The following is a 15400-nucleotide window of genomic DNA, read 5'->3' on the forward strand; positions in this document are numbered from 1 at the left end:
GTAACTTGGAGGTAAGGATGGTTCAGAATATCTTCCTAAAAAATCCATCTTTTTGGGGTGCCTGGGTGGCTTAGTTGGTTAAATGACTGCCTTTCACTCTGGTCAAGATCCCGGGGTCCTGGGATGGAGCACAAAGCCCCACATCGGGCTCCCTTCTGGGAGGAAGACTGCTTCTCCCTCTTCCTCTGCCTCTCCCCCCAACTCTCCCACCCCACTTGTTCTTTCTCTCTCAAAAAATGAATAAAATCTTTAAAAAAAATCAATCTTTTTGAAAATGGCTATTTTATAAGAAGTTAAAAAGAATCTCTGGGTTCAGTTTTATCTTCTTCCTGGACTGCAGGACTTTGAAATAATGTATATCTAATGCATTCTTTCAAACTTCTCTAGCATACAGTACAGCTATTTGTATATTGGGTTTTTACCACCTTGAAGCTAAATTGCACTGGTAATAATAACAAAGATCTTGATGTTCTTATGGGACTTTAATTTACTAAGACACCAGGGGGAGGGGGTGAAAGAGTAGGTTCAATCATCTGACAATACATAAGCATACTCTAAATGGGGGAAAAACAAGATTCATCTTTTAAAGGCTCATTTGAACAAAGGGATCACCAAATTTGTATACGGAGCGTTACTTTAGGTGTTTCATAACTTCTGAGGGTCCAGAGAACCATTCTCCCTTCTTGGAAAAGAAAATTCTATATGAGTTTTCCATTACTAAATAAACAAACAAACAAACAAACCAGGCCTCTTGGTAGTTCAGTAAAATTAAGATTATTTATCCTGGTTAAGTCTGTGAATTTAAAAGCCATAAAAATAGGTAGTATCATTGAGCGAAGGTTTTTGGAAAGCATTTTACAGGTAGTATCTCATGTAACCTTTATGAATTTATCAAATAGATCTAAGTGAAGGTAGAGAGGCCAGTTAAGAGGGTGTGACAGTATTCCATAAGTATGGCGGCATCCTGGAGTAGAATGTTGGCAGTGGAGAAAGCAGGACTTGACACTGAGGAGGTACTGGTCTTGGTGAGTGCCTAGAACACTGCCTGGCAGATGCTTGAGAAATATTTGTAAAGGAATGCATTATGGAGAGTGAAGGAAAGGTGAGGTGAAAGGATGACTGCTAGGTTACAGGGACTGGAATGTGGTGCCATTCACTACGACAGGGAAAAGGGAAGAAAACTTGGTTAAAGGATGTACCCCTCTCACATTCCTACTGACCGGCTCTCCCGACCTAATTGCCTTGATGGTAGTGTTTTGAACCAAATAACTTGTTCCTCCAGGCTAGATGGGGACTCTACTCAAGGGCAAATAATCCATAGGAAGATGGATAATGATTTGGCTACAAAAAAGAAATTGAGCCAATTTGTCTTTCTTCCCTATTTTGAACTAAGAAGCAGAGGAGGAATCGGGCAATTAGCAGCAAAGGCCAAACGACAACATAATGGAGTTTCAGCTAAGGCAAATTAGGTCAGTCAAGGTCCCATCAGAAATCTGATGGGGGCACCTGGGCTGGCTGTCGTTGGGGTATGTGGCCCTTGATCTCAGGGTTGTAGGTTTGAGTTTCACATCGGGTGTAGAGATTACTTAAAAATAAAATCTTTAAAAAAATCAGATGGAAAGCTGAAACTGCATACTTTTTAGAATAGAGTTATTAAAAGGGTGACTTACAGAGGTGCAGCCCGAGTCAAGGAAACCAACAAGAGATAATGCAGTATCCCAAGGACTACAGTTATTACTAGGCTTGAAGGGACAAAGAGAAGAATTGGAGAGATTAACTGAACAGAGAGGGTTCTGCAGTTAATCCTGGGTGAATATGAAATACACCAGCTTGCAGAATATGGACTATGACCTCACTATCTTCTGGCCTCCTATCTCTTCCTACTGCCTGAACCCATTGAGATACCAAGGACTGTGAGAGAATCCATTGGTGCAATCTGGACAGGTCAGCCCTGCCTGGCACAAGGACAGGAAGAGGGTGGAGAGGCAAATAGAAGATAGGTGAAGTTGTTTCCAAGAGGCTGTTATGTGGAAATAGGAGTTTTTAATACGTATTTAAAAGAAGGACAAAAAATTGCCAACTCCCTTCACTGACATTAGCGGCACTGCATTACAGTGATGATCCCCAAATACCAACTGTTTTTTTTGTTTGTTTGTTTTTTAAAAGATTTTATTTATTCATTTGGCAGAGAGAGAGACAGCCAGCGAGAGAGGGAACACAAGCAGGGGGAGTGGGAGAGGAAGAAGCAGGCTCCCAGCGGAGGAGACCAACGCCAAGCTCGATCCCAGAATGCCAGGATCACGCCCTGAGCCGAAAGCAGACGCTCAACGACAGAGCCACCCAGGCGCCCCCAAATACCAACTGTTGAATATATATATATTTTTTAAGATTTTTTTTGTAAGAGAGAGAGAGAGCATGCATGCAGGGGAGCAGCAGAGGGAGAGGGGGAAGCAGGCAACCTGCCAAGCAGGGAGCCCAATATGGGACTCAATCCCAGGACCCTGGGATCATGACCTGAGCCAAAGGCAGATACTTAGCCAACTAAGCCACCCAGGCAACCCTCAACTGTTGAATTCTTTAGAGACCTTTTGAGTATACATTTACCCTCCAGTTCTTCTCTTCCGGCAAACACAACCTATTTCCAAGAAAGTCCTGTGTTTCTTCAATAAAGCACCTTTACAATTCTTCAAAACAAAACAAAACAAAATAAAACAGCGATAAACAAAACCACCAACCATGGTTAGGTAGCCCATATGAATCTAACTTCGGAAAACCATTCCATAACCTTTTCTTCAACAGAATCAGTCTTTAATTCACCTGTACTTAAATAGATGGTAAAGGGACACTTGGGTGGCTCAGTTAGTTAAGCATCTGCCTTCGGCTCAGGTCGTGATCCCAAAGTCGTAAGGTCAAGTCCAGCATTAGGCTCTTGGCTTAGCGGGGAGCCTGCTCGCCCTCTACCTGCCACTCCCCCTGTTTGTGCTCCCTCGCTCTCTCTGACAGATTAAATAAATAAATCGTAAAAAAAAAAAAAAAAAAGATGGTAAAATAGAATGTGTTCTGAGTCACATCCAGCTTCAACTTGTTGCTGAGCTTTTGTAAACAAAACCAGCATTACCTGGCAGGACTCCAAAAGGCTGATTATAACAGGAAAAGCAGCTAGTTGATAGTTAACAAAACAAAGCTTTACCAATAACAGAGCTAGTGAAGATGGTGCCTCCTTGGGAATATAGGGAAGTACAGTACTTATTTACTGGTAATGGGTTCCGAAGGTTGCTTAGGGTCAGACAAATCGGAAATCAGTGATATGGAGAGCAAGAAAGGTCTTATTTATAACTGTTGTATGAATAGTTCACTAACCTTAGGAAAATATAAAAATTACCCCTAGTACAACTTTTGAGTAAATATAAACATTTATCTAGGGTTTAATGTGATTGAAGTGAGACCTCTGGGAGAAGAGTCCTGTATAAGCTCTCTGCCTAGTTTGGCAGCCCTAAAAGAAGCCAGGAGGGACCCACTGCCAAGTGCATACAAATGCCAGACACAGAATATTTTTTGGGGGGTGTCCCTCGGTGAAAACATTTTCATTGGGTCAAACCCATTTTCAGCGACCCTGCACAGGAACATAAACATTTAGTAACTTATAAATCCACGCCCATGAAATCAATATTATCACTCACTTAATTTCAGTGCCAAATAGAAAGCTCTTACTGGAGTTAGTCAAAACGTATTTGTACCTTTTAAACATATATCCATTCCAGGAGAAAATACTGGGAAACATGGTTAATTTGTAAACAAGTGTTATCGCTACAAATTAAAGGAACATGTAACAACAACGACAACAAGTTGCCGAAACATTAACCATTTGTTTTACTCAAGAGCACTTTAAAAATATTTCATTCGAGGGTGGAAATGAAGGCGGGAAGTGCACTAAACCAATTGCCTGGGCAAAGGTTTCATAAACAGTTACCTACAAATTACACAATTTCCATTCTGGACGTGGCTCAGGATTACAAGTGATCGAGGTGCCCCAAAACCTCAGGGGGAAACTTTTTCATCGGGCAAAGCGACTGACACAGAGAGCAAAAGACCTCCTCCGGGACCCTGGCCCGCAAGGAACTGGCCCAGGGTCGCCCGCAAAGACAACCCCTCCTCAATTTAGCGTCCTGGCCTGGGGCAAAGCGACCGCCCCCGCCCGTCGGGCGCCACGTGCGTAGGCCGCCCCGCCCCTCGCCCGCACCAGGCAGAGCGCAAGCCATTGCGCTGCGAGTCACAGAGGCCCGGTGAGCGCCCCGCCCCTGCTCCCGCAGTCCGGGCTGCGGTAGCCCGCGAGCGCCGGAATCGTCCAGTTCGCCCTCCCTCCCCCTCGGCTGGCCGCTGGGGCGGGGCCGGCGCTTAGGCCGGGCAGCACCCAGACCGGCTCGTCAGTCAATCACCGCAGGCGGCGGCCTGGCTAGGGCAAGAGCGGGTGAGTAGCCACGTCACGCTCCTCCGGGAGGCCCCGCCCCCACCCTGTCCTCTGGGACCGCCCCTTCCACGCCCCCGCCTCCGCCCCCGCCCCCTCGAGCAGTTACCGGCTGTGGGGGCACGCGCCTCCTTGACTCCGCTAGAGGTCCTCCAGCCCCTACTTGCAGCGCCTCTGCCACTGCCCGCGCCAGGTGAGGGCTCGCGGCTCCGGGCTGCGGCTCCCGGCGCTTGTTGGCTGGCTCGGGGCGTGCGCCTGTGAGGCGGGCTGGGCCGGCGGGCGGTTAGCGCTCCGTTCCACGCGGGGAGGGGCGGCACGCCGGGCGCTGCACGGCGTCGGCCGACGCGGGCTGCAGTGGCGGCCGGGCTTTCGGGTTTTCTGCCCCAGGCCGGAGCCAGTCGGTTTCCCGGCGGAGAGACGGGCAGTCGGACTCCCTGGCCCCAGGCCCCCCCCCGGCTGGGGTGGCTGGGGCAAGGGGACGATGTCTGCTCGCGCCGCGGTGCCCGCCGCTCACTCTCGGGGAGAGCTACCCGCGGTGGCTGCTGAGAAGGAGTCGCTGTTGGTAACGGCGAGTCGGCAGGCCGAGCAGCTGTCCCCGCCCGAACGGGAGGGCAAGGAGGCGGCGAGTGAAGAGAGGGCCGCGACAGCCATCATCGCGGGTGCGCGGGGAGAGCCGTCGCCGGCCCTGGTGCTGGGGCACAGTGTGCCCCAGGCGGCCGTGCCCGTGAGACCCCTGGCGCTGCACCTGGCGCACAAGGCGCGCGGGCCCGGGGGCCCCTTCAGCGGGGAACCCCTGCCACCGCTGCCGAGGGACCCGCCGGCCGAGGACGCCTTGGAGGATGAGGCGGCCACCGGCCCTGAGGAAAAGCTGCCGCCGCCGCCTAAGGAGAACCCCTGGACCAAAAAGCCTCCCCAACACCTGTCCCCTGCCGGGACGGGACCAGCGCCGTCCCCACTGGAAACCCTGGAGGCAGGTCTGTGGTTTTTGCGGTGGGCACTGGGAGGGTATGTGCGGAGGTGATTCGCTTGGCTGTAGAGGCTGTCGTGGGGCTGGGGGAGGGGCAGGCCTCCGTTCCCTGACAGTCGGAGGTATTTTGTTCCAAGGTGTCATTCACTCTGCCTATTTACATAAATGGACATCTGGGAAGGGAGCGGCAGGAAGAGGTGGGACCTCGGGTTCTCCTTGACTGGTGGGGGCACTGCGGGAGTAACGTAGCTGAGCCGCTCGGCTGGCGCGGCCTCCATTGAGTTTTGCCCCCTCCTTCCCCCACAACGTGGTTGTGACTTGAGAAAGCTAACTTTAGGTAGATAGTGCAGTTCATCCTATAGAAGAGTTTTCGTGGACTTGTAAAAAAAAAGGGGGGGGGTGAAGCAAGTCGGAACAAGGGGATTTATAAGTGGAAGCGCGATTGTAATTTTCTTCGTTGTGAAATAATTGATAAGCTGAAAATCTGGTTTGGAAACAAGAAATAGTCATGTTAAAAATGATACTATACTGTAGTTACTAACAAAATGCTTGGAATTATGATAGTGGTGGAAAATAATTGAACAGGATAGTTGACGTGAGAGTGGATTGCACATTAGGTAAAGGTTATAGTCTTAACATTCGGTTAGCCCTCCTTCTCTTCAGAGGAGGTTAGAGTATGCCGCAGCATTTGAGAGCTGACCAATACGGAATGGCCCTGGGTGCTTTATTTTGGTTGTAGTTTTTTTTTTTTTTTAAGTTTAAATGGAAATACTAAATAACAAAGTAGTATCTCCTAGCTTTATTTTCTAAATTACGTTTTAGTAAGTTAATTGAACTTTTTATATAGAAATTACAGCTGCTTACTTGCATATCTTCACTTTTCTTAAAATTAAAGGTTAACAATAAAATGGGGAAGATGTGAGCATGTTTACAGGGTTGTGAGGATCAAGTGAATTAAAGGATGTGGTATAACTGTAAGGTGATTGTTATAAATACATTATATTGCAGGTATATTAACATTTCTTCAGAGGAACTCCAGTAGAGTGAGTTAAGTGTTAATTTCTTTAGCTTTTACATGGTAATACCCATCATTCTTGATACATTTTGACACTTGCAGAAAAAATTACTTAGAAATTTGTTCTAAATTTAATATTACCATCATTCTCCTAGCTGCAAAGATTTGTTTGTTTACTACTATCACTAACTGAAGGAAACAAAAATCTTAAGGCGTTATCTCCATAAATTTAGCAAAGACAAAGAAAGCTCTTAATGAACCTTAATGGGCTGTCCAACCTCCCTACTTCTAGACTTACACACAATTATAATCTATATTCAGTGAACTACCAAAAAATGAACTTTTTTGATTGTAAAGTTAATTTGACACCTTTTAAAACTTTCAAGGTAAGACTCAGGAATCTTAATTGGAAATGTCCTTTTGAAAAGTATTTAACAGTTTAATTAACCTCAGGTGCCTTCATTGGGGATCTTAATTTTTGTTGAAGGTTAAGAACAAGGTGGTGCTTGAGCTATGTTGTGGTTCATGGGAATTTCGATTTTGCTGATGTCTCTCTGTAGGCAGTTCTTTCTGTTCTTGGAATCCATTCTGTGCTTAGGGGAATACCATTCTTCACTACTTGGAGTAGTGTAGTAACTTAAAAACTCTCCCCAGTACTGGCTGTGCTACAACAACTTCTATTTGTAGTTGGTAATTTAGAGATTATGGTGTAGAAATGCACTGTTCTGAGAGACTTGGGTTCAAATGCAGATATTGTTACTAACTAGCTAGTCAACTTTTGGCAGTTTTTCTGGGCCTTGTAAATGAATGAAATGGGTGTAATTCATCTCTTCCAGTCAATACCAGAGTGCCATCTATAACCTGGGGTGCCTTGGCTTCCTGTTTTCCTAAGCAAATTTGCAACTTTAAAAACAGTGATATAGCAGAGGACCTTTAAGGTTCAGAGTAGGTGCAAACCAGCGATAATCTATTAGTAGGGGGCCTGTATAATTTATCCTACAAACCAGGATACTAGAGAGGCCCAGAGAAGGATATTAATTACGCTGAAACAACAGACTTAAACCATGCTTGTCCTGGCCAAACCTGGATCTACTATCACTCTCTTAATGAGGTGGAGATTTCATCCACAAAATTTTGCCAGAGAGTTTATTATCAGAGATGGGAACATTATAGGAAATGAAAAGGATTATTTTGGGACAGATAATCATGAATTTTCTCTGTTAGAACCTGCAGTTCTAATTGAACTGCAAGTGAATCATTTTTGCTTCTTCAGCCCTTCTGAGACACTTTATTCCACTTTTAGGATGGTTTTGGCCTGTGTATTGCTGTTTCTCTTAATCTAGATAAGGCTTCTTTTCAACCAAAGCCTGGTTCATCCAAGAGGCCTAGAATAGTGTCACAGCAGTTTTGAATTCAGTCAGGAGACCAGAAAGGATTGTCCCCCAATCTGTCCTAACCTTGTTTAAAGTACATTTATTTTGGAGACCTGTATTAAAATCACAGTATGGGATTTATTAATTTCTTACTTGTGGCTATGGCTGTATTCTGCATATGAAAAAAAAAGCTTTCTAATATAATTTCAGTTCTTTTACTCAAACATGGTATATAAAAATACTGATTTTTCCATCTTTTTCATCTTTAGTCTTCTCTGACCTCACCAACTTTCCTTTTTCTTAATGTCTGCTTCCCAGAAACCTCAAATAAGCTTATTATTACCCTAAAAACATTTTAAGTAAGTTATATAAATGATACATAAATACATTCTCCTTGTAAAAACAGAAATTTTGATGTCTCCTTCAAGAAAAGAGATAATCATGCTACCTGTTTACTGAATATTCTTTTAGGTCTTACTTCCAAATATAGTGTTTTGTATATGCATTTAGAACATAATATCATCTTCCATTTCATTTAAAGTTGATTGACCCTTTTTATTTTTTGTCTTTACAATAAGTGAGTTTGGGGGCATCTGGCTGGCTCAGTCAGAACTTGGGGTAGTGAGTTCAACCCCCCCACCACCATTGAGGGTGGAGCCTACTTTAAAAGTTACATACCTCTTGCATATATGTCTCACTTTCTCTAGGATAGATAATGAGAATTGGAATTGTTAGGTCACAGGGTATTTGTTAGTTGACAGATTACTCTCTAAAGTGACTGTACAGAGCAATACTCCCACTTATAGAGTACGAGAATTAAATAGTTTTTAAAATGTTTTTTAAAGCACTCACTGTAGCAAAACGGCATTTTACTACTTTCTCCCTTAAATATAAAATTATGTGAAATATTGGTAATTTTCAGCACATTTTCTTAATTAAAACTTTGCTAAAGATTATAGCTATGGGGGCGCTTGGGTGGCTCAGTTGTTAAGCGTCTTCCTTCTGCTCAGGGCTTGATGCCGGAGTTCTGGGATCGAGCCCCATGTCAGGCTCTTCTGCTGGGAGCCTGCTTCTTCCTCTCCCACTCCCCCTGCTTGTGTTCCCTCTCTCACTGGCTGTCTCTCTCTCTCTGTCAAATAAATAAAATAAAATCTTAAAAAAAAAAGATTATAGCCATAAAAATTAAAGTGAGTAGAATTGTCCCTGTCACGTTGCATCTCCCCCCCCCCCCCCCGCAAAAAAACCTACTTAAATATCCTACACATTGGTATATTAGTTGTTAACAAGAGAAGAGAGTACTTAAATTGGGAGGGAACCTCTAATGTGTCTGGTCTTATCCTACCTTTCTAGCTTTTTGTTTATGTTCCCTTCTATGTACCCTGTGTTTTGGATAAATGCCTTAGGTTTTCTTGCATGTTAAGGTTTTGGTCATTATCCTTCCCTTTGTTTTAATTCTCTTTATCCCTGAAAAATAAGTCAAATGCTAACTTTGTATGTGGTCTTCTTGGCCTCTCTGAGATGCTCTCCCTTTAATAGTTCATAGCTCTCTTACAGAAATTATCCCTAAGTGGCTTGTACTGGGCACTTACATATTCACATGTTTTATCTCTTGTTCTAGTTTGTAATGTTCTTTGAGGCAAAGGCTGTCTTCTTGATGTCTGTGTATTGTCCACAACAATAGCTTTCTTTTAAATGGTACTCAATGTATGGACTTTATTAATTTGAAAAAAATCTTTTTAAAATTATGATTAAATGCGGTCATGCTGTAACAGATGTCTTTCTTATGGGGTTAGCCAGAGTCAGTCTTTAAAGAACAGATTATATTAATGACTCTCAAATTTTAATTTGCTTAGGAATCCACTATGGGTCTTGTTCAAATGCAGCTCTGATTCTGTAGGACTTGATATTTTGTATTTTTAGTAAGTTCCCAGATGATGTCAGTGACGCTGATTCACATATCACAGTTTGAATAACAAGGGATTTCAGTCCTAATGATGCACAATAAATCACTGTTAACAATTAAGGATGTTGCATCTACCTCACTAGGTAATAGTGTTGCAGTTTTTGTTTTCTGTGACCAAGCCCTTGAAATGGATTGTTTTCCTTATCAATTTAGAATTATAGGTTATAGCTTGTAGATTCCCAGAGTTAAAGAATAACAGTTTAAGGTGCTGGAATATTACTCAAAAAGTTGCAGTAGTATAGTGAAAAATAGAGATGAAGATCACACACTGTTCATGTATATTTATACATGTATTTGAAGCTACTAGCAGCTTTTTTTACATTTAATCTGTTTGGAAAAAATTTATACATATTTTTTTTTTTTAAATTTTCTAGGCTGGCTTGCTTTTTCAATATTACGTTTTCTCTAAAAACATGCAAAGCAATTTCCTCCATTTTAGTTAAAACAGGAAACTTTTAGTTAAAATTACTTTTCTTAGGCTTGTTTTACCTGTTCTATATGTATATAAAATACTTTTAAAACCTGGTAGGCTTCTTTCATTTCATACAGACATCTTTGTACCTTGTCTTTCTTTCCAGGTAATTTCCCAGAATTGGAATTGTTTTATTAAGAGGTACATAGATTTTAAATGACAGATTACCCTGGAGAGAGTATACTACTTTACACTATTACTAACAGCATGAGAGAAATGACCATTTCTTTCTTTCTTTCTTTTTTTTTTTAAAGATGTTATTTATTTGATAGAGAGCAAGCACAAGCAGGGGGAGGGATAGAGGGAGAAGGAGATGAAGGCTCCCTGCTGAGCATGGAGCCCCCAGTGCAGGACTCGATCCCAGGACCTTGGGATCATGACGTGAGTGGAAGGCAGATGCTTAGCCAACTGAGCCATCCACGTGCCCTGCAAAATGTCCATTTCTGTATAGGCTGGCCAACACTTGGCATTCTCTTTTTCTTTTTTGTCAATATGATGGGTAAAAAGTGTTTTGTTTTAGTTTACATTTCTTTATTAGTATAATTGAATACCATTTCATGTTCATTTGTTTTTATTTAATTATATTTTGAGTATAGTTGACACGATGCTACATTAGTTTCAACTTAGTGATTTGACAAGTTTATACATTATACTATCATTTGTCCCTTTTACATCACTGTTACAGTATCATTGACTATATTCCTCTCATACTATGCCTTTTCCCATGATGTATTCATTCCATAACTACAAGCTTGTATCTCTCTCCCCCCCTTACCTATTTTGCCCCAGCCCCCTGTATTTCTTTTTAAAATCATCTGTTCATCTTTTACTTAGATTTTTTTTTTTATTGTTTTAAGTTAAATTTTAGTTAACATAGTATAATATTAATTTCAGGAGTAGAATTTAGTGACTCTCAGATTTTAAAAAACCTTTTATTTACTTATTTATTTTTACAGCTTACTATCATCCTTTTATTCATTCATTTATTTTTTTAAAGATGTTATTTACTTCTGTGAGAGAGAGAGTGTGAGAGAGATCATGAGCAGGGGGGAGGGGCAGAGGAAGAAGCAGACTCCCTGCTGAGCATGGAGCCCAGTGCGGGATTCCATCCCACGATTCTGGGATCATGACCTGAGTGGAAGGCAGAAGCTTAACCAACTGAGCCATCCAGGTTCCCAGCTTACTATTATCCTTTAAAATGAAAAAGTCTGCGTTGATGATGTGGTCTAAGTGAGCAGCACACAGGAGTTCTTTATGTTGAACTTGGAATTAGACAAATGTGTCCACATGGTTGGTGTTGCATGTGCAGTTGCGGCACGTTCTCCTATATGGTTGAGGAGGCTGTCCCTCTGAAGATGACACGCATGAAAAAGCAGCCCACAATGCTTGCTTTTTGTGGACAGCTATCCCCCAAAGGAAAAAGAGGAAAAGATGCTGGCTTCGTAGGTTCAGTTTTTTTCCTAAACTCATTAATCAGGAAACTTAATTGTTTCCATGGGAGGAATTAGGATTTGGAAACAGGAATGTTCTGGGAAAGTCTTCCTCTTAGAAAAGTAAATTAACTCTTAAGGACCATTTAATAACAAGTGTTAAGAAATCACTGTTTGTATTCTAGAGTATCCAACCACCTTGGCCAGCATAGTTTGTCAGGTACTCTGTGATGAGATTAAATTATTATATTGATAACATGTACATAAACATCCTTGTTACCGTGTGTACATAAAGGTACTCCATTAAAATGTCAGCGTTATTGATGCCTCAGAGTTAAATGTAAATTTCCTGAGGAGGAATTAAAGTTGAGAGATTAAAGTTTAAAGAAAAATTCAAAATTTTGAGTCCAAAAGAATTTGCTAAAATCAAAATCTCTTCCTTTTTAAAATTTTTAAATGTGCAAAGAAATAAATACTCCTCCCCAACTTTTTCTTCATGTTTAGCTAGAGGTTATAATCAATGTCTGAGTGGAGTATGGAACTGTATTGGTTTTTAAATCAATAGATTATTAATTTTTTTCATGGTCAAGTATCTTTAAAAATTTTGTTAATAACTTAATTGTGTCATTTAGTAATGAAGTTAAAAAGTTTATTTTTATGTGGTCAGAATAATTTTTTATCTTTAGTTTCTGACCTTAATTTTGTGATTATTAATGTCTAATTGATTTGTAATAAATCTAAGTAAAATCTGCTTGGGTGCCCTCTTCCTTATTATTTTCCATTTCATCAAATATTTTGTATGAGGCTTTATTTTGTAACTAACAGGCACTTAACTTACTTAGCATTATTTTGGGACATGTTTTCCACTTTGAGGGGAAAGTCCTCCAAATGTTCTATATTGTATAACTTTCATAAAATATACATAGTATATATAGAACATGCTTCAGTCAAATTCTAGATAATGTTCAGGCAAATACTGTTCTTTATTAAATGAGATTTTTTTTCCTATCCCCATTTTTTGTCCTGTTTACCCATATTTTTTAATCTGATTTTTCTTAATGAAATGTTTTATTCTTACACATTATACATGTATACACATATATATGCATACTTAAAGTATAAAGAAGAATAAAAGAAATACCTGTGTACTCGTTATTTCGCTTCAGGAATAGAATTACTATAATATTCAAGATTCTTTTATGTCCATCCCTGGTGACATCTTAATCCTTCATCCCTCTTCCTCTGATAAGTTCTCTATGTCTTTTTAATATTTGCTTCTGAGTTTTAACTCAAAGATTGCTTTATTCTATGAATTGGTCATTGCTGTGATTTTTTGGGTTCATGTTTTGCTGGATTATTATGTTTTTCTATAGATACAGATCCCAATTCTGCTTTTCAATATTTACTTTAGATCACGTTTAGGTAGGTGATACACCATCTGATCATCTTGCTAAGTAATGAACCAAACTAGAAGATAGTGTAAAGTTTCATTTAGAGAGAGAGTCAGTCTCTCTTTGTCTCTTTATCTATTTTATTGTCAACCACTGTCTTATTCAAGATGGGACAAGTGGTGATACTATGATAGTCTTGTATAAACTTATTGTTTTTATGACTTCATCTGTATACAACCTATTGTGGTTGTTAAACTTGTTTGTTTTCAAGGACAAAGAGTTTGAAGTCTTCTGATTTATTTTTGGATAGTCCTGGATGAAAGTCAGTGTATGAATTATATAGAAAAATGTATCCCTTTGGGAAATGTTACTGACTTTACTGTATTAAAATGTGTTATGTTTCTAATTTTTTCATGTATTCTGTCAGAAAAAGGATTGGTCTGTCAGTTTAAACTGATTATTTCTCACTTTTGATTTGTGAATACCAGTTTGAATCTGTTTGAACTGTAGTTGACTTCTTGTTAAGAATTTGAGTTTCAGAACTTTGGATTTTGTTGGAAATGACGACACTGGCTTACTGAAATTCATATAATAGTTATTTTGTTAAATATATTGAATTAATTGTAAAATTAAAATTGTTAAATATATTGAATTAATTGTAAAACCTAAAAAAACCCGAAAAAACTAATTCTATGTTTTTCTTTTTTTTCTTTTCTTTTCTTTTTCTTTCTTTCTTTTTTTTTTTTTTTTAGAGCTCAGTTCCCCCAAAATTATAAAAGCAGGAAAACCCAAGACAAAGAAATCCAACAAGGTATGTTTTTAGCTATATTCTTCTTAGCTATGTTGATTTTGAAAATTGGTATTTTAGAAACTCTTATTAGAATATTGTGTACTTCTAGTTGTATCATTGATGTTAGGTTAAAGTTAATATACTAGAGAATTGTAGCTTTTGTCCAGATCCTATGTATATTAATTTATTCTGTTATCCTATGTAAATCAATTTAGTGTCATTAAATAGTGCTAGACGTTAGATCATAAGACCCAAGCATTATTATATTTCAGTGTTCTGTTGTTTGGAGAGGTTTTTGAATTAATTTGGCAAATGCCTGCATATAATTGTTTGTAGGTGATTTTTAAAATTGCTTTCACTTTTAGAAAATATTTTTTCTACTTAAGATTTCTAATTTGCAGATATAACACTTATTTATTACTTCTTAGGCTAGTGATTTCAGCGATATGGCGAATTGGCCAACACCAAGTGAATTAGTGAACACTGGAGTGAGTATTGTTTTAAGGCTTTTTCTTAGTAAAGGGAAAATATTCTCATTTCAACATGCAAAATTTATTTTATTTCACATTTAGAGAATTACATTAATAAAGTGCTGAAAACTTAGCAGCTATCCCTTTTATAGTCTAATCCATTTTTCAGATACCTGATTTTATTCATCACATTTTCATCTCATTGTATTCTTAGGAGGTAATCTTATATTTGGAAGGGGTGGTTACCATGCTGTTATCTTCATGTAATATCTATAATTAAAGAGATTAAAATTTTTTAAAAAAGATTTAATTATTTGAGAGAGATAGAGAATGCCCATGCATGGGCGTGAGGGAGGAATAGAGGGAGAGGAAGAGAGAGAATCTCAAGCGGACTCTCTGCTGAGCTCAGAGCCCGAGGTGGTGCTCTCCATCCCATGACCCCGATCTTAGCTGAAATCAAGAGTCCTGGTACTCAACAGTTTGAGCCACCCAGGTGCCCCAAAAGAGATTAATTGTTAGAGTCTAAATTGAAGCCCATTTTATTTCATAATTTGCTATATTTTTTTGATGTATAATCTTTTCAGTATGTATTGAAGTGCTGATTATACACACACACACACGGATTTATATAGCAAATCAAATCAAGAAATGTTTAATGAATGGATTTTTAATTAATTATTTTTTTAAAAAGATTTTATTTGAGAGAGGTGGGAGGCACAAGCAGGGTGGAAGGGGAAAGGCAAAGAGAGAAGCAGACTCCCCACTGAGTAGGGAGCCCGACTGGGGCTCCATCCCAGCATCCCAAGATCATGACCTGAGCCGAAGGCAGACGCTTAACCGACTGAGCCACCCAGGTGCCCCAATTTTTAATTTAAACTATGAAAGAAACTGAAAGATGCTTCTGAGATATTCTGTCAAGGGGCTTTTTATTTATTTTTTTAAAGATTTTATTTATTTAAGAGAGAGAATGAGTGAGAGAGAGATAAGGAGCAGACTCCCCACTGAGCAGGGAGCCCGACATGGGGCTTGATCCCAGGACTCTGGGATCATGACCTGAACCAAAG

The 15400-nt window shown here is 40.1% G+C and overlaps 1 protein-coding gene across 15 annotated transcripts in view; it reads left to right on the forward strand.

The window, feature by feature from the left end:
* The first annotated feature begins 4294 nt into the window (after positions 1–4294).
* LARP1B (La ribonucleoprotein 1B) overlaps positions 4295–15400 on the forward strand; it is a 116779-nt gene continuing 105673 nt past the window's right edge. For 5 of the 15 annotated variants that reach the window (XR_003316388.4, XM_048212302.2, XM_044384316.3 and 2 more), the window contains exons 1-3: positions 4665–5439; positions 13829–13887; positions 14295–14354. Coding sequence is in view for 13 of the 15 variants with exons in the window: in XM_048212302.2 (XP_048068259.2) it covers positions 4947–5439; positions 13829–13887; positions 14295–14354 (612 nt within the window). In the remaining 2 variants the exon portion in view is untranslated. Of the gene's footprint in view, positions 4469–4549; positions 5440–13828; positions 13888–14294; positions 14355–15400 lie in introns of those variants that run through there. The other 10 variants (XM_048212300.2, XM_048212305.2, XM_026499319.4 and 7 more) reach the window with 9 other exon arrangements.

Source organism: Ursus arctos, unplaced genomic scaffold (genome assembly GCF_023065955.2).
Source record: "Ursus arctos isolate Adak ecotype North America unplaced genomic scaffold, UrsArc2.0 scaffold_11, whole genome shotgun sequence".
In the NCBI taxonomy this organism is placed as follows: domain Eukaryota; kingdom Metazoa; phylum Chordata; class Mammalia; order Carnivora; family Ursidae; genus Ursus; species Ursus arctos.